Here is a 23,517-nt window from a genome sequence, read left to right on the forward strand (position 1 = left end):
GGACCGGGGGGAGCCGGGGGGAGCAGGTGGGTGCCGGGGGTGGGGGGACCGAGGGGTATGGGGGGGCCGGGGAGTGACGGGGGGATCGGGGCCCGGTGGGAACGGCGGGTGATGGGGGCGTCTGGGGGGTACCGGGGATGCCACTGGGTGATGGGTGGGATCGCGGGGGCCGGCGGGTGATGGGGGAGACCGGGGGTGCCAGTGGGTACCGGGGGGTACCAGTGGGTACCGTGGGGACCGGGGGGGTACCAGTGGGTACTGGGGGGCCGGGCCGCCCGTGACCGCCGTCCCGCCGCAGGGGGAGGAGGACCTGCGGAGGCTGCGGGCCCGGCTGGAGGCCCGGCAGCGGCACCTGCGGGCCCGTATCGCCGCCTGCGATGCGATAACGGCGGAGATGGCTGCGCTCCGGGCCGCCCTGGCTGCCCCCGCCCCGGCCCCCGACCCGCGCCGCCCGCCCCCCCCCGGGCTCTGAGCCCCCGGGCGGGGGACGCGGGGGCCTGCGGGGCCCCGGCCCGGGACGGGCTGCGGGGCCGACGGGGCCGGCTGAGGTACAGGCTCCGAGGAAGCCTTGCTCGTCTGTGCGGGGGGAAGCCCAGAGCCCGGTAACGCAGCCCACAGAGCCGCTGCCCTCAGCTGTGGCCTTGGACTTCGCTTTCTCTTGTTGCACTGATACCTTATCTTACTAAATTTGCACTTTAAAATAAAGCAGTATTGGCTTAGTGCCTATCTCATCCCCCCTGCCTACGCAGGTTAGCGGCTTCTTACTGAAGGAGGTACAGCCTTCAAACAGAGAGCACCAGTTTCCCTCAAATATTGACTCTTTCCTTGACTGTTGACAGGATCAGGACTAGTTAACAACCGACTTGATGGCAGAAGGGCTGGAGAAGCACGAGGGCTGTGCACTGGTGCACGGGTAGCACACAGCTTCCGATAGTAACTACACCCCTAAAGCTGTAGATGCATGATCCAAAGGTACGGACAACCTAGAGCAGGCTGAGACCGGAGGGTGGGAGATGCCCTTCAGCTAGTGGGGTGGGGTTTTTTGCCACATGAAAATATTTGGCTACACTGGAAGCTTGATTTGTTTCAGAGTGGAGATTGTCTGTTTTCCTTATTGCTGCTAGCTTTCCCTAAAGTTCCTATCTATTGGAAAGTGCTTAGGATCACCACCTTGAAGGTTTTAGGTACCAAAACTACCACCTTTACCACAGAAGAGTTTGCCTTCTCATTCCCCTGCAGCTTCAGATGGCTTCCAGGGCCCTGGTGGTGCTTGGCAGGGTGGTACCTGCACTGAACACGGCTGGGTTTGCATGGAAGGGGCTACACAAGCATTTCCTGTTGTCAAAAATGAAGGATCAGTGGTAGGTGCACAACATGCACTCCACCTCTCACCCATACCCGGGTGATCTTCAGCATATGAAGTTTGTTTACAAAGGTCACTGTTGAGGGCAGGGAGGAGTTGGCTACAACCAAGGCCCTTGTCTGTCAGGATTCAGGAGCACCTCCGTGTCGTGATCGGTCCTGAGGGGGCAGGGGAAGGATCCTCACACTCGCCTCCCAGACACCTTATACTCTGAGGAAAGACTATCATAACACAATGTTTAAATAAGCATTTAATTAGGATTCTATTAGTATTAATATTGCTTTCAATTCCAAAAAAGTTAATTTCCACTTCTTTGCAGATATTTCAAAGTACAATATTAACTTCATACAAAATGAGCAATTAAGCAAACACCATTATTTCACATTTTACATTCTTCAAAAAATACAAATTCATATTTACTCTTTTTTGGGTTTTGGAGATGCTCTTCCTTTGGAAGTACTGTACCTGTAACTAACATATTCACATTGCTCAATGTAAGCACATTTGTTCCCATGTCTCATAGTTAAATAAATTCCTTTAATACCATACACGCATCCTTGAAAAACCTGGGGTTCTTTTATTTTGCCATCTCCAAGACCCCTGCCCAGCTCCCCGCACATGTCAAACGAAACGAAAGCAGTAAGTAGACAACCTGCTGTTGCCCTGGTCTGACAGTCAGGCCGCTGCTGATGCCGAAGACTGCGTCGGTAACTAGCCAGGCTCGAGGCTCGCGCATCCCTGCCCGCCGCGCTGATGCTGGTCTGTGTGACATAGAACTGCAACTACAACTCACTCTCTCTCCAAACGAGGGTCAGACAGATAGCTCCGGTTCAGTAAGCAAGTGGAAGGACACAAAGCTACACAGCAAGAAATACCAGCTACTGTAATTACGGTACTGCAAAAACATACCCTTGATTTTGCTGAAAAAGATCATATGAAAAAAATTTCTTGTAAGAAAAAGTAGAAACTGCATTTATTTGAGAAAGTGTACACTGCATAACGAACCAAATTTTGGCCAGCTTGCACACCACCAAAAGCATGGTGTGGGATTTTTAAACTAGTTCCAAGAACACACACGCTTAGACTATGTACACTACCACATAAATATCCAGTTTAATTTGCATTTCTCAGTGCAGACACAGAATCCCACTTCTAGAACATAAGATATATATCAAGACAAGACACAAAAAAGTTAAAAGTTCAGCCCTGTCCATGAGTATCAACTACAGGTAACATTTATAAAAACTTGACATTGTTTCCAAAATATGTTATGGAAAAAAATAGTGTACCAATTAAAAACTATGCAATCAGAAATTTGTAGGGTTTAAAGACATGCCTTGTTTTTTGTGGGTTTTTTTTTTTTTTTTTTTTTTTCTTACAGTCCCAATCGACTCTAACGGTTCTGCCCAGCTCGGTCCGATCACTAATGCCAAGGACTTTTCACCCATAGATCTCAAAGCATTTTACAAAGACAGGTTTCGTTGTCCTCATTTCACAGGGAGGACGCCGAGGCATGGAGAGGTTAGGCGACTTGCCCAAGGCCTCACAGCCAGCCAGCGGCAGAACAAAGACCATGACACCACGGTCCCACATCACGGACCTGGCTGCCTCTCATTTCCGTTGCCAGCTGTGCTCCCCACTCAAGCCAGGAACAGCTTGTCATCTCCAATCAGCTCCAAGGTCAATTATGGCCTAACTCTTCTCCCCGAGCTGTTCCACAACCAACAGGCCAGTCATCAGTTCGTTCTCTGAGCCTTATTTAGGATTGGTGCAGGAAGAGTACTGTAAACAGTTTAACGTTGCTGCAGTTGCAAAAACAATATCTAGGATGACTGCAGAAGCGCCATCCTCCATGAAGTAAGGCAGATAACATGATGTCAAAAAACGATCTCGAAGACAAATTTTAAAGGTGCAACATGCCTGCTCTGGAACAGCTTGTCACTTCTGTCATCGCGTGGCAGCGCAGAGCGGGGGACAAGGGAGAAAGGACGCACACGCCGAGGAACACAGCTGTGTCCAACAGAAGTGACAAGCAGCCCACCAGAAAGCGTGAGAGAAAAGGCCCGCTAAAGCACAGTGCTCTCAGTGGAATATTTGCATAGATCGGACGTTTGCTAATGATGCATAATTTCTCTTGGGTACAGACAGGGAAGGGCAGCACGTCACTGAGCTAGTCACTATACATATTCAGTTAGACAGACACAGACAGACTGACCACATGGGACAATGATCTTTAGCTACAAGTATTGCACCAAGTTAAGTGCTCATCTTTGCACACCCCTGTTAACTTTTACTCAGAGCAAAAATAAACTTTGTGAAAGTATATACAAAAGAAATTGCAGCAACTGGGTTAAAGAAAAAATAACCTAAAGTGCATTTTAGATACCAGTATGAGGTTCTGCGAACTAGTCTTTCTGGGCACAGTCAGCATTACAGAAGTGCCCAATTCGTACTTTGTTCTATATAGTTCAGTACCAGCATTTAAACAGTGCTGATTTTCCATCCCTCTACCATCTACAAGCACGAAAAGCAACTTCTACAGCCTGCAGCTGCACGCCAAGTCTGCTTGCTTGGGTCACTGCTTGGCGAGACCAGAGCTACCGACGTTGGTAATTAGACCCATTCTGCGTGTTTAAGCTTCTGCACCCATCTAGAAACTGTAAGTAACCAAGTAAATCCCCACAAGCCACAGAACAGCAAAACCTTTAACACAGAACAACCCAGAGCAGTGCAGTTTCGCTCTCTGACTGATAATCAACGGGGTTTGTGAAATGCAGATTTTGCAGAGGGAGGGCACACTGTCCTCAGAGGCTCCAGCGTATTAACAGAACATGTCCCTGTCTGGGAATCCAAGGTCTTACCAGATCTGCAACAGCAGAAACTCCCCGCTTTATTAAAAACGTTATTGTGAGTATGCTAAATGCTGGGACAACAAAGGAAGGAAGACAGAAAAACCTCTGGCGCCGAGGAATCTCAGGGCTTTGCTGCCACTGCCTTCTCTTGCCAGCTGCTCACAGATCCCCTCCCACCCCAGTGTGTTAATGACCACCCCGGCAGCACAACCCTTGATCACACAGCACTGGGGACGATGCAAACGTCCACTGTGAAACATATCAGATACACACAGCATGGAACACTCTGGAAAGCAAACCAACGATTAAACAACAAAAGCACACATCTGTACAACGCAGTCGGGTGGGATGCACAGTCCGCGGTGCAGCGGCCTGCGCGTTCACAGAATCACGCCGCTCTTGCCTCGTTACAAGCTCTAATTTGTTTCACCTAAATCGCAGCCTGCCAGACGCACATACAAGAGCGTAACAGCAAACCCAATGCACCTAAAAGTCAGCATAAATTTGGAACACATTGCCTTTCCTAGAACACACCAACAGAAAACAGTAGCTGTGAAGAGAAAGCAGCCAAGAGGTTAACCTCAGACACCCACTCAGAAAGGACGCGCACACCTCGCTGTTGCCCATCACCACGCTTCCAAATCAGCTTGATTTCAAAGGCTTGGGTAGATTATTCTACTAATTTCTGTCACAAAGGGGTTTCTGAAGATGCTATCTGGTCCAACCAGAAGCATATTTTAGGTGGACTAAGTCACAACTAACAAAAGTCGCATGGAAAACCACTTCCCTGCAGGACGGACAGGCTCTGAAGAGGCTGCTGAATGTCCCAGCTGTCACATTTCAGGCCACATCTGGTACCTGCATCCCCATCAGAGAAAACTCCACAACTCCAGGGGAATCTACACGCTCCTGCACTAGCAGACACTCACACGCACACGTACATCCACTCACCCTCAAACACCACTGCCATGCTATGCCCAGGAAAGGCATGTGGCCCCTCGCAGCGGCCTGTGCCCCGCGGGACCCCCCCACAGCTCCAGGCGCACCCACGGTCCTCCGAAGCGGAGCTCTATGCAGGAGACTCATCCCCCTGAGGTCAGTCCCAGCCACGCAGGTTTGAGAGTATTTTGTGTTCAAAGCCGTTCTTGCTGCTGTGCAACCAAACTGCATCACAAAATGAAGCTGTAGGAGAAAAACAAAGGGAGCAACCATCTCACCGCCCTCTAGGGATTACCGCTGCAGGAACAAAGCATAGAATGCTTTGCTAATCCGCATTGGGTGGATGCAAACCTCATGGCTGCAGGGCCCGCACCCCCGCTGCGACAGTGCTGCACAGCACTGCAACGCGTGCCAAGGCGCAGAGAGGAAACGCAATTAGCCTGTTCCCAGGTCAGCCGGTGCCCCCAAGCTCGTCACTGCGATTACCAAAACGGAGCGCTCTGCCCTAGCGAGTGACAGACACCTCCCAGGCACAAAGCACTCTTTGCACAGCCTCTCCTCCCTCGCGTTTGCCCTGACGGGGCAAATTTACCCTTCCGCACTTAACAACTAGAAGCAAGCTGTCAGAGAGGTGAAAAGCCAGTTAGTCCCTTTCAGCCCATTTCCATCTGTGCTGTGGCAGCAGATTCGCAAGGGAAGAGCACGCAAGATCGCTTAAGCCACTGTCTCAGCTAAGCCTGTGTTACAGCAGTGTTGGTAAGGCTACACAGAGCATGTCACAAGAGGGTTAAAAAAACCTGCTCATCATCCAGTATCCTAGGGAAGTCTGGCTGCAGTCACTCGATTCTCCCCCAGCAGGTACAGAGAGCAGCTTTGATCAAATACAAAGAGCAAAAGACCTCTATCCACGAGGAGTTTGCATTCCTAAATTTAGTGCGCAGAGAGACTCCACGTTAATTGGCTTACAGTCATTATCTTTGTATCTCACTAATGACAACACTGTAAACTGAATAAAGACTATTTAATATTCTTTCCTTTAACACAAAGAGACAGCCAAAGCCAGAAAGATGGATAAAACACTATAAAATTACATCTTTTAAAATAATGCAGCATAAATAAACCATTTAGAATGAGACTGCATTTATTGCAACATTACAGGCTTTTTGGTGGAAGGGGGGTTTGTGTTTTATTTACCCTGAGTAGGTTAGAATATAGACTTTCAGTTTGATATGAAAAACTACTATGTCGTGTAACATCTTTTAGTCAAGAAATAGCCCCGTGCACAAAAAGCTGGCATTGCAGTAGGTTGGAGGCAGATTCAGGCAGAAATTAGAGCTTAACAGAAAAAAACGAATGAAGCGCTTACGGACAGCGGAAGGACAGACTCACTGAATTCAAACTGAATTTACATTGAATCATTCTGAGAATTTTCCTGACAAAAGATGAGAGTAACCAGCAAAGGCACCATGCTCCTGATTAAACAGTCGTGGGGGTTAAGAGGATGACTTGCTTCTGAACAGAGCCAAATAAATCAAACGAGCAGCAGGCACCAATCTGACTGCATCTGGGACTCACTGCATCCTTCAAAGAGAGGCAAAGAAAACAGACTCCTGAGCCTGAGTAAGCAGGGGCTCCAATTGTGTTTCCATGTTGTCACACAGTGTGTCTGCCACCACACTTCTAAGTCCTAATGAAATTAAATCAACAGATCTATCAGGAGCACAAGGTACTTGTGCTCTACTGAAATAAACTCCCCAGAATTTCAGTAGGCTTTAGTAACAGCGTTAGTACAAAGCAAACCCAGGCATCGGCTCCCAGCGCAGTGATGTGACAATCGCATTCCAATAAAGTTGCGCTAAATCACCTTCTATAATGCCATTTTCTACTACAGCAAATTCCTTTCCTGGGCTCCCCTTATAGTGCATGGTTAGTATCAGACATAAGAGACAGAAGAAAATTATAGACCCAAAGAGCTGTAACAAAGACCCACTCGCTGCTAGTACCTTAATCCCAAACATAAGTGATGTGCAATTGGAGACAAACTAACCCCCCCTTTTTCTTTTTAAAATCTTTTTGCACACGAGTAACCTTAACTTCTGTGTTCACATATGACAAGCAAAAGTGACAGACAGTGCAGCCGAAACAGTTCATATATAACTTAGCTTTTTTTTTTTTCCTTTTGTTTTTAGATAGATTCTCAAAGATGGATGTACCTGGTATGTGACTAAGATGACATCTGTGAAGCAGAAATAAGCCACAAAACTTCCAAAGAGGAAGGAAAAAGAATCGATCCTTCAGTTTCTGCTTCTAAGGAGAAGGGTTTTACCCTCCAGGTGCAAAGGAAAATCTGGAACATCTTCACTTAGAGAAGCTGCTATTCAAACCAATTTCTTCCTCACCCTGCAGTAGTGCTTCAATTGGAATTATATTAGATGGGGTTTCAGGACTTTGGAGGGACAGGAAGTCCGATACATCCATGGCACTTAATGTTTCAGTCTGTGAGTCTGAAGGGTTAACTATCTGACTGCTCTGCCCACACGCAGGAGAAGGGGAAGAGGAAGGAAAGGTCTGAGGCTGCAGCTGGGGAGCTGGCTGCTCCAAAGCTTTTGAATCAGGTGAGGAACATTCCTTCTTAATGGTGGCTTTGTCCTTGGCAGAGTCTCGGCAGGCACACTGACACTGGCAGGCCTCCTCCTGCTTTATAATAATGACAGGAACACTGAGACCAATCTGCTGAACAGGGTTTCCTGAAGGTGAAACAAAGACAAAACACAACGGAACTACATAATTTCACAGCAGGGACAAATAATCTTTGTTAAATTAGACAGTGTGCACCTTGCAGCAGAGATTACGTGTTACGTTGTTCAGGCACAATGAATACCTCCAGCAGATGATAAATAAGAAAAAAGTGGCAGGTACGCTCTGTCGATGAGCAACCTGTTCAGGTCGAACCCAGGCATTAGAAGTCTGATCTAAATTCTTTACACAGCACGGTTGTCTGGAAACATACTATTATAACTTTTACAGCATAAAATCCAATAGAGTGGCACTCAAATGCCCCAGTCTCTATGCACCAATCTCTGAAGGTGATGATACAACATTACACCAGTAATTCTACTCCCTGACACCAACACAGGTGCTTTCCTGTTCACTTTCTCTAGCCTGCTCTCCTCTCCCATCTTGCTTCCCATGCTTCCTCCTCGCTCTTCCTATGCTGCTCTACTTGCCTGGCTTCCTTTCTTTTTTAAAATTCAAGTTTTAAACTTCTGATCAATCTTGACTCTGATTCACCTTTGCAATATAAGAACACTGTGAAGAAAGCATGTTATGGAATGGAACAGCTGTGTATCATTTTGATGAATCCCAGACAGTGCTTACCATAAACAATTGTTAAAGAACTGATAAAGTTTACTAGTTTACTACCTGTTTCACATCTTCATTTAAAAGAAAAAACAAATTATGTCCTTGCATTTCTGTCTTTTGTTCTTCTATGTAAGTTCCATTAAAATACTAATTTTTATGCATACTGGATCTGATCTGTAAACCTGATTATCTTACAAGTTGTTAGAGAAACTACAGGACAGATCTCAGCACAAAGCTATGAGTCTACAGCAGACTGTAAAAAACCTCAGGAAGGTAAAAACACAAAGATGAAAGGATTGCCTTCAACATTTCTACAAGCAGTAAGATCACCACAAATCCTGGTCCAGCTAACAGTACTACAAGCAGAGGAAGAGAGAAAAGCAAGTTCAGTGTCAAGCTTACCTGTGTTGCCAGCTACTGGTAATGCAGTGGTAAAAAAAACCTTTTCTACTACTTTTGGAACTTGTGGCTTTAAAGAAAAAAAAAAAAAAAAGAAAAAAGTGAGAGTTGATTCCTATCAAATTTCCATTGTTCCAATTCTAAACAGCTGCAATCAACAGCTATACACGTACTCCAAAGAGAACAAGAACACACAGGAAAACACATATTTTTTTTAAAAGTAACATTTAGCTTGTTTCTGGGCTATGGACTGGCTATCCCAAAACTCAAAGAGTATTATTTCAGCCATCCTAAAGATGGGGCATAAGCACCCTCCCCACTACATGCTTGTTAACGCAGCTTGTGGTTTTTGACAACTGAGCAGATGAATTCTTAAAAAACTGCTGCGCTTGCTCATGGTGCTTGTACCTGCTGCCATTCACTCCTGACCATTTGCAACCGAGGAAGTCTAAAGGTGGCACCAGTATTCTTAAAGATAAAACACAAAGTCTTAGCTGTCCAGATTTACTGGAGAACCAGAGACATTCTGTTTTCCCAGAAACTTTTCATTACCTTTATCAGGCTAAATTAGGAAAAGACAGATTACAAAATGTCTGAACACAAACTTTACATAGTTTTTTGTGCTTCCACTTGTCAAAAAGTAATAGATTAAAATGGACATATATTCTCAGGCCATGTGGTGCGCTGTTCTGGGTAAACCAAGACGACACCTGCTGCGAGAAGCCTGGCTTTGGGGAAAACAAGAAAGCAAGATTTTTCTGCACCCCAGATTTCTGTTTTCTATTTATTTCTCTATTTTAGGGGCTGCATTGGTGACACATTCATACATATTACCATGATAAGCATTATACAACACTGCATCCTGGTTTGTATTTTACAGTTACAGGTTTGATCCCCTTCCTTTTCAAAAGCAAAGACTCTAGGAGGAAGAGAGATAGTTCAAGCTGTTTCAAAGCTGTGCTGGGTATACTAACCATTTGTTCTTGGCTTTGTGGAGAACCAGTGGCACCATTTAAGATCCATTGTAAGTTTTGCTCTCCCATGACAATGCTGGACTGCAGAATAGCAGTGCTCTGAGAAGGAGTAATTGTTATAGTTGGATTACTGGTCAGAACAGAGTTCGCACCAACAGGCACAGTCTGAACTACAGCTGGCAGGGGCTCAGTGGCACTTGATGCTGCTGGGGCAGGTGCCCCAGCAACCACTGAAAGTCCTTGTACCATGGGCTGTGGTGGCGTCTGAGTGTGCTGCAGGAAGTCTTGGTGACTGGCTGCAAACTGTGTGCTGTGAGGAACAGGCACTTCTGGGGATTGTAAAACAGTTGCAGGATTTCCAAATGCAGCTTGCTGTGAGCTGGTTCCTATGGAGGAGGGAGCAGCAGGTGCTGCTGAGGCTTGTAGTGCTGAATGCGAAGGCTCAGAGATGCCAAGCTGCAGTACAAGTGGAAGAGACAACGATGCCGAGTCTCCTGCAGAAGGCGGAACAGCAGCGACTGAGTCTGCATCGCCGTTAAAACCTTCAATCAAGGCAGCTGCCAAAAGAAACAAAGAAAAAATGTAAATACCTCAGTTCTTGTAACATGTGAATTAACAACTTCTTCAATAAACTTACCAGCCAGCTGATCGATTTTTGCTAAGTAAAGCATTATCCCTTTCACATCTTCAGACTAACACCCAAAAACATGTAACACAAGACAGTGAAAGCTAAAAGTAAGTCCAAATTCAGTAGGCCAGTAACACTGAATACTACACACAAGCTGATCAGCCTCATTAGCCCTCTCTAAGAAGCCTCTTTATGCAGCTACATGAAGAGGGGAAGCTTGAAAACAATGCTTATGTGGGATGTCCAAGAGCATCAATGTCAGCATTGTATGGCAAGTGCTGTAAATAGTCAGTCAGTTCCCCTGTCACTGCCCGAGCGTTGCACCCTCTGTGAATACAATGCATTTCCAACACAAAAGAATTTCAACACTGAAGCTAAAGTTCTGTTTGCTACTTAGTTACGTGGGGCAGAAATCTTCAGTCTGAAATGCTGAATTAAGTACATGCATACAGAGGGGGGAAACTGTCAAAAAAGCTCTCAAAATAGTGCAGATACAACCTGTACCTGTCTGCTGAGAGTCGTCCTGATTTGCAGTATGATCTGGGCTCTGAAACATAGACTCAAAGATGCTTGCTGGTGAGATTGTGCTAAGGTCTTGTCCGTGTGTCTGGCAAATAGAAAACAAAAAGGAGGACATCATATAACATTTTATCTCAGGTCTCTCTAAATTTTGCACAAATCCCAGTCAAGCAGTGTATGAATGTCAGAAACACCTCTCCAATTAACCAGCCACCTTCAGGAAAGGCAACATATTTCACTTACCTAGTGTAAAATGACACTTAGTTTTTATTACCCACAATCAAATTTACCAGCATCATGAGCAAATCCTTACAAAAAAGTCCTTTAAAAGTAGAATATATTCTTCTGCATCCACACTTTAACCCTTATTTCTTGTAATACTGTGCTAGAAACAGAAACAGACATTAATTTGTTCTTGGCTGTTTGTGAAATCTTCTCAGGAGCAGAAACAAAATATCTCTGCTTCAATCATATCCTGGACTATGCACTACTGTCACGCACGCTGCTCTAGGAACAGAATATATGAAAAAGCTGCATGCTCCTTCCACATCAAAGCACAAAAGAATGACACAGTCTCATCAGTATATAATTTTCCTCTATGTAGAATTTAAGCTCAGTCAACAGTTACCAATAAGAACATTATCACGGTAAAATCAGATGCAGAGCCTTTAAAAACAGGTTGAATTAAGCACAGCATGTTTTGGAGGAAAACCCTTCTCTGTCACTCAGTTATTCTGCTTTTAGACAGAAGTACTTATTTTTTGTTCTAGCGTTCCAAAAAGGACAGCAATATTTCATATTTACAGGCTCAATAGGGCATGTAAGAAACACACAGGGTTTCTGCAAGAGAGCGCCTCCTGCAACTGCCACAAGACAGACAGAAAAGCAGTATTCAGTACATCTAAGCCAATTCTATCCAAAGTCACTTATTCGGTGAGAGAGTACATCACCACCACAGCAAACTGAAAGCCTAAAGCAGAGCATGCCAGAGGCCCGAACAAGCAAAACGGAAGCCACCAGCCACACATATCTAATCTGCTGTGTTCTAGTTCACAGGACAAGCACATTGCCAGAAAAGAGAAGAACTCAAATTACGGGTGAGGCAATTCCGGGACAGTAACTCACTGGATTAGAGTTCTCCCGCAATTCTGAATCTGTTGATATGAGGCTTAAGTCACTCAGACAAAGTGAGTGGCTTGTATCCTGTAAAGAAGAAAAAGAAATGAGTTACAGATTAAAAAAATAGTGCCAGAAATGTTTTAATTACTTTTTAGAGTCCATACAATCTGTCTGCGCAGGATTTTAAGCTATATGTGACCCATGTCTCAGTGCTAAAATCAAAGGAGCAATATTACTAAGCAAAGGATACTTAGTAGCTGTCAAGGTTTCTTAACACCTTTCACATTACTTCCAGAAAATTAAATAACCTAAAATTTTAAATTTGTACAGGAACAAATCAGCCTATGGAAAATAAAAAATGTAAACCTTAACATCTAGCATTTATTTTACTTCACACACTTATTAGATAGTATTGACTAAAACACAAGAATCTACAAGGAAAGCACGATAATATATATAATTGCCTATAAACTTGTGTCAGTACATGGCATACTCGTCAAAGCAGCAGTAGCCCAAGCGTTAGTTTTCATATGATTAAAAAGTTAGTAGACAAATTTAGATGAACTTTTCTAAATAAAACTTAGTAACCAAATACCACGCTAGAAGTTTCAGAAATACGGATCCAGTGTTTATCATCAGCACACTGTAAACACAGCACATGAGAGGGCCCTACGCTGCCACCTTGAGTGACAGAAATCGCAGAATTGAAATCGAATTCTCAGTTCAAGAGAGGCACCCGTGGGTTTCTTCATGGGAGACAGGGCACCAAGTAGTTACAATTCCCTTTGAAAATCCCAGCCTTAAACATTACACCTTTAGGACAAACCACAGACCAAATAATTTCTCCCCCAAAGTACGGTTTAGTCTCCATCTAACACAGAAGCCTTAGGAAGAAGTGCTACTAACCTCAGATACGTTGTTATTGGGAAGTGCATTATAGGAATGTCCTTTCTCGTGCCCTTTCATGTGACTCTTGAGACTATACTGTGTACTAAAAGTCTTCTCACAGCCATTACTGGGACAGAAGAACGGTTTCTCCCCTACAGGCACCATAAAACACATAACAAGCTTACAAACATTATATCAGACAGGTACTTTTAAAGCACCTAGAAAAGTAGTGATATTTTATACAAACAAGATTGATTGTATAACACATTCAGCATTCTTCGGAGCCTTGCAGGTAAAAGCTTCCATTTTACCACATGAACTGACACAAGACAACATTTAATTTCTGTGCATCATTACTGATACATTTGTGAAACATGCTCACGAAAGTCAAGACCTGTCAAGCACAAATGGAAGTGCATAAATGCAAGATTGGGATTGCCCTGACGCAGGTGCAGGAGTCTGCGCTGGGCCTTGCTGAACTTCCCGAGGTTCCCATGGGCCCACTCCTCCAGCCTGTCAGGGTCCCTTTGGATGGCATCCCTTCCCCCAAGTGTATCAACTCAGCATGGTGTCACCCGCATATTGTATGTAAGTATAAATACATACTAGGATTCTGAGAGTTAGGATAAATGGAATAAGCTCAGTTAAAGAAAAAAACAAATCCCTGGGGCTTACCAGTATGTGTCCTAACATGTGTTTTAAGGTGGTGGCTTGCAGCAAAAGCCTTTCCACAGCCGTCATGCTCGCACCTGAACGGGACATCACAGAAGAGTTAGCATCAGGCTTCTCTGATGGATCGGTTACAACCTGAGACCACACTTTGCAATAGCCCCAGGACTCTGAAAAGCAGGCCTAATGCTGATCTGTGTTAGTAATCGGGTGTCTCCCAAGAGCTGCTATGCATGCGACACAGACTAGAGCAGGGCTCTGAACAGCACTTTAAGATTCAAGCATGAAGTCAGCATTTGGAGGGGGGTCTCCTTCATGGAATAAATATTGAATCACAGCAGAGAAGCAGCAGCACGTTTTAAAAACATGCTCATTGTGGCACACTTATTTAAAAAATAGCTTGACTATTCTTGTCTTTGAAGACAGTCAGCTCACCCACTCTTACAGGCAACTGAGGGAGCTCTAGCACAAACATACTCAAATGCCAGACACCCTCGCTTTCTTCTCATGAGAACAGCTTTTCATTCAGGATGGTAATAGCTGTCTTTCAGCACAGGCACCCATTACAGAAGTCCCACAGAAGTAAAAACTGTCATCCAGCAACTTACCGAAATGGCTTTTCTCCTGTATGTGTTCGGATGTGCTTCCTCAGATCACTGTGCGTTGTGAAGTATTTACTGCAGCCTTCCGATTCACAGTTAAATGTTTTCCCTGTGTGAAGCCTCTGATGTGCTTTCAACCTAAAAAATAAGCCAAAAAAAGTCCTCTTATCACCTGTAGGATGAGACAGCCCCTACCTGAGGCAAGCAAGCCATTCATTCAAATGTGCAGGACAGGATCAAAGGCTTAACATATTCAGAATTGATGGTAACTAGCTTATAAAAGTAATCGATATCAATCCCAAAGTGCTCAAGAAAATCTGAGCACTCCTTGTGTCTATGCACCAGCTTCAATATTGTTGTAATATGAATAAGCTAAGTATGACATCATAGGTTCTGTCATACTACGCTTGGTATAGCACTTCCACATTTTGGGGGGGTTTATATTCATACCTGTGCCTGGAAGAAGCATAACAATTGTATTCAGACACAAACAAAAGTAGATGCAACTTGCAAAACAGCAACAGCCACATCTGCCACAGAAATAGGCAGAGACCTCCTACCTGTACAGTGTATTGAATGCCTTTTCACAGCCCTGCACATCACATTCAAACGGCTTTTCCTTAGTGTGCACTCGAACATGGATCTTGAGGCTGTAGGAGGTAAGAAAGGCCTTGCCACAGCCTTCTTGATTGCAGACAAAAGTGTATTCCCCACGGTGTGTCTTTTGGTGAGTGCGCAGATTTCCGGCAGTGCTATAGGTGCGCGGACAGCCCTCAAAGGTGCACTGGTATCTCTTAACCTAAGAGAAAAAATGCTGCATGCTTAACTTTTAAGCATTTCTGGAATCTAGACAGGGCAGATCTGCAGTGAAGCATCAAAGACAATGGAATAGATTTCTACCCCAAAGGCAAAAAAAAATATTGCCGTTCAATTATCAGATAACAATATTTCTGCTGCACTATGTGCAGAAGGAGTGGCGCACACTGGAAAGCAGGCTGACCTTACAGAAGAATAGTAATCTAACAGAAGAGGGGGAAAAAGGAGAAACATAATTCAAAATGTTCCTAGCTAAAAATCTGATAAAGTAGTTGGAAAGGACACTGAGACACTATCAAATATACCTGCATTCCTATATGTAGCACCTACATTTCACTCAGGTGCTTCTAGCAGAGCTACTTATTTATGGCAGAGGAAGACAAGGGAAAATGTACTTTCACAACCTGACCCTCAAAAGCACTGCCCTGTGTGCTGAATTCCCATTCACACCCTGAATGACAGCTACAGTTCTCAGCGTCTCCCATGGTCTAATCATCAGTCCGTTTATTACTTCATTTTATCTCAAAAGCAGCCTTCGTTGTGCTTTGTTCCCCTCTTCTGTTTTTACTTAAATAGTCAATGCCCAAAGTGTAATGAATCGAACAGGGTGCTTTACATCAAAAGGCATGCGTTACAGATTTCTCAGTCAGCTACCTACATCACCAGGAAACAATTTCCAGTTGAACCAGATGCAGTAGCCTTCCCAGCTTCTGCAACAGGCAGAAAGACCATGTAGAAGCTTCCAGTCCGCAAGTCGTAACGCTTAATTAAATCTCATTCTCTCTTGTGAAGTGGAAGGAATAAGCCATCTGATATGCTTGAATAAATTTACCTTCAACATTAATTACCAGACTGATGGCTTTCGTTTGACTCTCACAGTTGAGAAACCTTAACATCTAAAAGTGATTATAGAGCCCAGGAGAGGACTTGATGGTTGACAGGCAAGAAGCAGAAGAGTATTCCAAAAGTATTTACATTGACGTGGAAATGTTTAGAAAGGCAATGCAAACTCACAACAGAGGAGCAGGAACCTGCAGGTTGACTAGTCCAACACTAGGCAGGAGGATAACATAGCAGGACATAAGCCAGCAGTTTTCCTCTTTCCAAGGCACAAAGCACCCATCTCGCAGTACTTAGTACTACCGCTTAGAAAAGGCTGCAGACTGGCTTCAAACAAGCAGATACTGAATTAGGGGTTGATACCAGGAGAACCGGATGAGCCTACAGATATCCAGTGCGCAACATTTATGGGTTTCTGCCCATGCTGTGACTCAACAATGGCTCTTTTTGCTTTATATACACCCATCAGAACAGAGCATTTGATAATCACGGTTTTTTACTACCACAGCTTGGAAGCTGAGAAGAGAGTAACATGGGATTCACTGACCTATTGTCAGGTAAGTACAAAATCACTTTATTTGAAGTCATGCTCCTCTCAGAACAATGGGGACTTAGGTGGGCGTGTTAAGTAGGAGTAACACCAAAAACACATCGTTCTTGGTGTGCCTAATTAAGAATTGCGTATTTTTTTAATCCTTCAATAAAATAGCTAATTAATGCTTAATGTAATATCACATAAAGAAATAATGAGCCCCCAGTAAAATCACTACGAGATCTGTAAATGGCTCTCTGAAAGACATTTGTGTTTTGTCCAAAAATCGTCTCCCATTCCTGTACAACAATGGCACAAGAGTAAGGATGGCTGAGGGGATCTGGGACACACTATTTATTACGCTAACAGGTGTTGGAACCGCTGGAGACCATCTCAGTGCTACAAGGTCCAAAGGAAGGTACACACCTTCAGGTTTTGTTTCTCAAACAGTCAAAGTAAGAGCCCTTAACAATGCCCGTTTGAACCACGTGTGCTCAGCATTTCCTCTTAAGAGCACGCCAGCTAGATCCTACATCAAGTGCCTGATAACTGAGGTACCCAAAGGATATTTCACTGCATGCTGTCACTACCCTCTCTCTACATACAGGTTTATACTTCATAACAGTAGCTACAGAACACGGGTGTAAAGCACTAAGGCACACGTTTCAGGGCTGTAATAATCAGGTTACTCAGACCAGGCTCTGCCTGTCCAGAAGATCACCCCTAGAATAAGGGGAGCCTGGGGAACGAGCTCTTCAGTACGGGCTGGGATTGCAGTTAACAGAACACATCAACCCAACAGCTTCCCAGGAAGCAGTGTGGGTGTAATCTGGGTTCTAGATGGCCCTCCGTAAGGAAAGACAAACAAACAGATTCTCAATTACTTCCAACCTATTCTGTAGGGGACAAAGGGGTCCTACTGGCAATTTTAAGAAAACTTTATAAAATCTAAGTATATAGGAGCTCAGTAACACCTTATGTAGTCTCAATCTGTAGCCTTTTGTTGATGGCACAACAATAGGATGGCATCAACCTTCACCTTCCTTTGACAAAACCTTAATATTTGAGGAATATTAGAGCAGGTTAGACATACAAGAGATCCTTACAGAGAGCACAGAAATATCATAACCATAACACTAGGAAGACATAAAACAACTATAAAATACTAGCAGTAGCTACCATTTTGGCTAGTGCTGAATTCAGTTCCTGTCCCTTAGAGTTATGATGTAAACAGCATATTGCGAAATGGAGATGAGTTTTCCAAGCTATTTATTATCAGTACTTATCTTACTATTCAATTAAACCAGGGAGAAACTTTACTCTGAAATGCAGACTTGAACAGACAATTACACATCCAGGAACTAGTTCTGCGTGCTTTTCCAATTTCACATGACAGATGAGAAGCAACATTATCCCACAGAATTGTAACTGCCATGAAAAAATATTTAGCTATTGCAAAATACAGTAGGAGAGGAAAGGATAGCAGAAAGAAATTACAGAGGATGGCAAAAGTATATTTAAAAAAAAGGCATTTTGCCCCAGTACGATGCAGTGAAATTGAAATTTACCTATGCTGAGGAGCTTTTTGAAAACTACAGTTCAGGAACCTTACTGCCAAAACCCAAAAACTTTTCCTTTTTCAAAATTTCTTGCCTGACTGAAGTGCCACTTCTAATCTTCACTACATTCCCATCTAACAAGGAAGACTGTGGATTTCTTTGTGGCTTTTTGTTTTGTTTTTATAAAAGGGACAGGGAAGAGGACCTACTCCATACTTCACTGTAACAACTTTAAACAATCTAAAAACAAAAAGCTACTTGAGAGATATTAAATCAAATATAGTATCAGAAGAAATGGTATTAAGATACACTGTTTTCTCATTATTTCTATAGGCACTAGTTACCTAGGCTGCCCTAAGTACAGGAAATGCAATTAGTTCATATGAGAACAAGTAGGAAAATGCAAGTTTGGGCTCTTGACTGAACGGCCTACCATGACATTCACAATACAGAGCAAATTCTTACTAAATCCTTGTCCTCTTGTGATCCAAGGTTTACTATAAAGCATTTAACTTGCTACAGATTTGCAACAGAAGTGGTGCGCTACACCAAAACCAGCTGTTAATGGTTGCACCTGATTCTCCCTTGATTTTGTACAAGACAGTAACAAGAGGAAAGATGAAAACCATCAAGGGTTTAAGTTGAACAAGCGATCTAGATGATAGCACCAACACTAACTTGAAGAGGAAGAGATTTTGGGGGTCTTCACATTTTTATATAGTCACTTAGCATTATTAGAAGCAACGTACAGAGAAGGAAACCATAATTCCAGTGTAAAGCAACTTGCCCTTAATTTATAGTTCAAATCTGGTAATAGTTATCAATAAATATCCAAGCATTACAATACAGTTACAACATAATTACGTTTGGCTGAGTCAGCCAAAACACAAGAGCACAGACTGGTAAAACACAGACACAAAGTCAGAAAGTGCATTTTATTAGATGAGAAGGGGTACGTTATCTTCACCAGGGATGTACATTCAGTACAATTTACGTATCAGTACTGAATTAAGTGTTCCCTGCTAAGAGTTTTAAGGCAGCTGGAAATTAACATTTTATGTACTGCATTACAGGACATTCTCCACAGCACTTCCCATAATACACAAGGTATTTGACACAGGCATGAAATACCTAAAAACCAAGTGAGGAGTCTTAAGATTTCTAGGTGTTTACATTTAGGTCTAGAAAGTCAAAGAAAGGGAGAATATTAATTATAGGTTAAGGATTTGGTTCCTAGCTGCCAATGCACTTATTTAAAGGAAGACAGCAGTAACACTTCAGCTTAACCGCCTCAACTATGACAAAGGCCTTGCAGTGCTCCCCCTTTTCTCAAAGGCCAAATCTTTATTTCATAAATAATTCTGAGAAGGATACTGCAGACAGAGCAATACTACCACCATGTTCTAAGCAAAATAAAACTTTCTGTAAAGCAGAAAAGCATTTAATTCTCTTTGCACATTAGTAATATAAGCACAAAATATAAGCACTGATTATACACATAAAATTATGTAGGTATTGGCAATGAAAGACTTGCAGTGTGACAGCAGAAGTACTCAAGACCATTGCCACACACAAGCAACAACAAAAAAGAAACATGGCAGAAACAGGAAAAACCACAGATGCCGAGGACACGAAACCACAGATGCGGAGGACATGAAGCATACAGAAACAAGTTGCTTTGAAGATAAAGCCCATGGCTGCATCACATACGATTTTTCCAAAGGAGAGCGTGCTGCCCCTCCCAAGGAGATGCACCCGATGGAAGCTTTAGAAGAATCTTAATTAAGCATTTACCTTAGAAGTAGGAACTAACTGCCCAATAACCAACACGACTGACAAAACCTGAGCCGGACACACAGTGCCAAAGGATACTTAAACTGCTCAGTTTACCTTTAACTCATCTTTGGTTTATGAGATTCCCCTTAAATTGCTATTCTATGTCACCACTGACAAAAAAAAATAATGAATTTGAAATAGAAAACTAATCACATTTATTCTTACAGACAGATTTATAGTAAGAGAAGTGTAATATAACAGAAGAAAGTTAAAGTTAATTAACAAAGTGTAAAATCCTCTTTTGCTTCATAAATGTCTAAGACTGGCCTGAAAATTTGAGGCTTGAAAACAGTTGTCTCAAGAGTTAGAACTACGACACATGTTTTGGAAGTACCAAAGAATTGGACTTCCAAGTTCAAGAGATGAGCCAGATGTTCAGGGGCCTTAGAGCTTTCCGTTCCCCATCTCTAGAGAACTTATCGAGCACTTGAAACAGCAGGACAAAAAGGGTTTTCACAACATGGAAGTGTGTCACATATGCTTAGGGCTTATTTCCACTGCACTCAAATCATAGTGCAATTTTCTGGGGTGGGGAGGGGAGTTAATTCAAGAGATGGAAAATACATTCAGGTAAAGGGTTTAATTTAGAAATCCCAGGTCTTACAAGCCTTTTTGAAAAAGGAGGGGTGAAGAAATAAGATCAGTTTAATTGCATGTGGAGTTATCAACACCTGTTTAGCTAGTACACACTGTTCTCAGACACTGCAGGCTGCAAGCTGATTATCCTACAAAAAGAAAAGGAAGTACTGATGTGACTGACATACAAAATTTAAATATTTTAGCAGCTTAGAAGTTAAGTTACAGCAGCTGCTAATATGAATAATAAACTGAGCAAAAGGAGCTCCTTAGACTTAAATGGGCTTATTGAACAAACCTCAGCCCAGAAGTTTTGTCACTAACTGCAGAGTTGACCTCTGCAGACCCATTTCCTCACTGCCAGGTGAGCGATCATGAAGGCTCCCCACTAATCTAAATTATTCAGAGTGCTCAAATCCAGCTTCCTTGCTCAGCAAGGGCTCATTTCTGCAATTCTCTATTACACTGAATATCAGTTACACTTCTACCACTGACACTTGTCTAGATCATCCCGTATTTAAGTCAGAAGGGCCAAAGAAGGAGCAAAGTTGTCACTGCATTGGTATTTCAGTCAACTTTGCATTGCTTTTGCATCTAAAAAGTGAGAATCACAAGTCAATCTGTACAGGCCCACACCACTTTGCGTGCTGGTAAAATTCATTAGGGAAACAGAATTAAAAGTAATCACCATTTTAAATATGTAAGCTGACTTAAGTTTTCAAAACACAGCGGAAGGTAGTCTAAAGCTTCCCTTATTTTCTTCTCACAGTTTCCCTGTGAGTGACACAATAACGCTGCAAGTAATGTCAAGTTTGGCATGCTCAATTTCATACTTTAGCTACTGCCAACAGTCTGGCATTTAACCTGTGACTTGGATGCGCTTTTCTCATGAATGTGTTTAATCACAGAATAACAGAGTTCATGCTCTTTTTATCTCTGAACTCAGGAAATAATTGTCCAGCCAAAAGAAAAATAAGAGACCACTAAAATCACATATGCTACTAACATAAATGTGGTTTCGGTACCATATTCTCCTGCCATCTAGTGCGTTACCACATGTCAAAAAGCACTTCCTGGCTGCTTCACGAGAGAGCAGCAGGATATTAAGAGTGAAAACTGATGATGCTTGCAGCTTTGCCGCTGACCCACTAAGCAACTGTGGGAAACAGCTATGCCTACCAGCACAAAGCCCTGCTATCACTAAAAGTAAGAGCAGATTTAATGGAGCACAATTCACTTCACAATACAGTAACCTTTAAGAACAAGGGAAGCGTCTGTCTGCCTCCTGGCAAACAGCTTTAGAGAAACACATTTTCAAGCCATTTAAGGTCACCAGATGACAGGGTCTCACAATAAGCATAAAATTCAGAATCACAGTTAGCTACTTACTTCTTTAAGCTTGGTTTCTGGGCATTCAGACTGCAAAGTGAGTGTCGCTCCTTCAATATTTCTTGGCATAGGAGTTGAACCAGGATTTATTGTTAGATGAATCTGATCTGGAGAAATAATGTGTTGCACGTAACCCTGTGACATTCCTTCATGATCTGCTATTAAATGGAATCCTTCTTCATGACCCTCTGGTAAAAAAGGCAAGTGATCACCACACTGTCCTTCATCCTCATCATCCTCCAACACGCTGTGGTCTTGCTCTATCAGAACAGTCGTCCTGTCATAGACTGTCCCAGATGATGAAGAAACCAGGCCGTTTTTATCAGCAAACCTCATCATACTGTCATCTTGGGTTAAGTCGTCTTCCTCCGCTTCATAGTAGATGGCGCTGCCCTCGGGACTGTTCTCCCCCATGGCTCACCGCCTCTCAGTGCGATATCGCGAAGTTCGACCGTAACGACTCATCTGCGACAGAAGGGGGGTGGGGGGGTAGGGGGTCAGGCGGCGGGGGGGGGATGTCAGGCGGCTCAGCCCCGGCTGGGGCGGGTTCCCGCTCCGCCCCCAGGCGCCCCGCGGCCCCGGGGCGGGCGGGGAGGGAGGTAGGGGTGCCGAACCGTGCACCACGGCCCCCGCCCTAAAGGCCGCGAAGGCGGCCCCTCCCCGACCGCGGCGCTGGAGCTACCCCCGCCCGGCCCGGCCCGGCCAGACACTGCCGCCCCGCGGAAAGCTTCCACCGCGGCCAGCGCCGGGCCGGACCGCGCCGCCGCCCCGCCCGGGCGCCACCGCCCCCCAGCCCCGCCAGCCCCACCGCGCTCACCGGGCTCCCGGCCGCGGCGGCACCTCCTTCCCCACCCCAGCGGCACCATGATTACCAGCGCACTCACTTCCGCTTCCGGCCGCGCACGGCCCGACGGGAGCGCCGCGCCCACCGCGGGGTCTCACGGGAGGGGGCGATGAGGCGGGGGTGGGGTCGCGCCTGCGCACTCGGTGGAGGTCCCGAGCGGCGGTTCGCGCTGCTGCCTCTCGCGTCCGTCCGTCCGTCCCGCTCGCCCGGGGCTCGCTCCGCGTCCGTCCGTCCGTCCCGCTCTCCCGGGGCTCCCTGCGGGTCGTGCAGCCGCGGTGCGAACGCAACGCGAAACCGGCCCCCGCGCGCGGAAGGAGCGTCACCGGCGCCAGGCCGGGAAGGGAACGGGGCGGCGGTGCCGGAGCGACAGCCTCCGGGTCGGGACGGGGCCGCGAAGGCCGCTGCGGCGGCGGAGGGACCCCACAGGCACCACAGCCAGTGTTATAAGGGGTTTATAGCATGGACATACAGTCACACGATAGAAAAAAACCCGCCATTTCTTCCATAATTGAGACAAGTTGAAAGCAGAGCCAGGCTGACTTCTCCTCGATACCCCATTTGTACCCCCTGCATGGGTCAGGCAGCAGCTGCTCCCAGACCTCAGCGCCCACCAACAGACAACAAACACCTTCAGCACTTGAAGTCTCTCCATCAAGACACAAAACTGCCAAATACCTCCTTGGAATTAAGTGCCCAAACACAGAGCCACTGCACACATGAGCCTGCGCCCGCTTTTGGAATAAACCCATTTTCTTGCAGACCCGTCCCTTACCTCCCTCGGAGCACCAGTCCGCCTCGCCAGTCTCACAG

At 44.7% G+C, this 23,517-nt stretch overlaps 1 protein-coding gene and 1 long non-coding RNA gene across 5 annotated transcripts; one reads left to right on the forward strand and one right to left on the reverse strand.

Moving 5' to 3' along the window:
- The first annotated feature begins 2 nt into the window (after positions 1 to 2).
- Positions 3 to 1,911, forward strand: LOC142066844 (uncharacterized). Its single transcript, XR_012663811.1, has 3 exons — positions 3 to 26; positions 840 to 972; positions 1,240 to 1,911. It is a non-coding gene; the product is annotated as an uncharacterized LOC142066844 (long non-coding RNA).
- Positions 1,601 to 22,825, reverse strand: MTF1 (metal regulatory transcription factor 1). 4 transcript variants are annotated; one of them, XM_075114847.1, is made up of 11 exons: positions 22,748 to 22,825; positions 21,864 to 22,328; positions 14,876 to 15,114; positions 14,322 to 14,453; positions 13,720 to 13,793; positions 13,063 to 13,196; positions 12,163 to 12,240; positions 11,023 to 11,125; positions 9,891 to 10,447; positions 8,920 to 8,986; positions 1,601 to 7,901 (listed from the first exon to the last, which is right to left on the reverse strand). In XM_075114847.1, exons 2-11 carry the CDS (start codon positions 22,275 to 22,277, stop codon positions 7,513 to 7,515), a joined length of 2,187 nt encoding a protein of 728 aa, XP_074970948.1. In that variant the 5' UTR covers positions 22,278 to 22,328; positions 22,748 to 22,825; the 3' UTR covers positions 1,601 to 7,512. The 4 variants fall into 4 exon arrangements, with proteins under 4 accessions (XP_074970948.1, XP_074970946.1, XP_074970947.1 ...); XM_075114845.1 differs by having other exon boundaries at positions 11,017 to 11,125; XM_075114846.1 differs by having other exon boundaries at positions 22,681 to 22,766.
- Positions 22,826 to 23,517: the final 692 nt, after the last annotated feature.

Source organism: Phalacrocorax aristotelis, chromosome 20 (assembly GCF_949628215.1).
Source record: "Phalacrocorax aristotelis chromosome 20, bGulAri2.1, whole genome shotgun sequence".
NCBI lineage: Eukaryota > Metazoa > Chordata > Aves > Suliformes > Phalacrocoracidae > Phalacrocorax > Phalacrocorax aristotelis.

Excerpts from the sequence above, each read along its gene's own strand:
- MTF1 (XM_075114845.1), bottom strand. The coding sequence starts at position 22,277 with ATGGGGGAGAACAGTCCCGAGGGCAGCGCCATCTACTATGAAGCGGAG. Across the intron at positions 14,454-14,875 it reads GCATTCAATACACTGTACAG|GTTGAAAGCACATCAGAGGC; the intron begins GTAGGAGGTCTC and ends CTTATTTTTTAG. Across the intron at positions 7,902-8,919 it reads ACCAGTAGCTGGCAACACAG|GAAACCCTGTTCAGCAGATT; the intron begins GTAAGCTTGACA and ends TTTCACCTTCAG.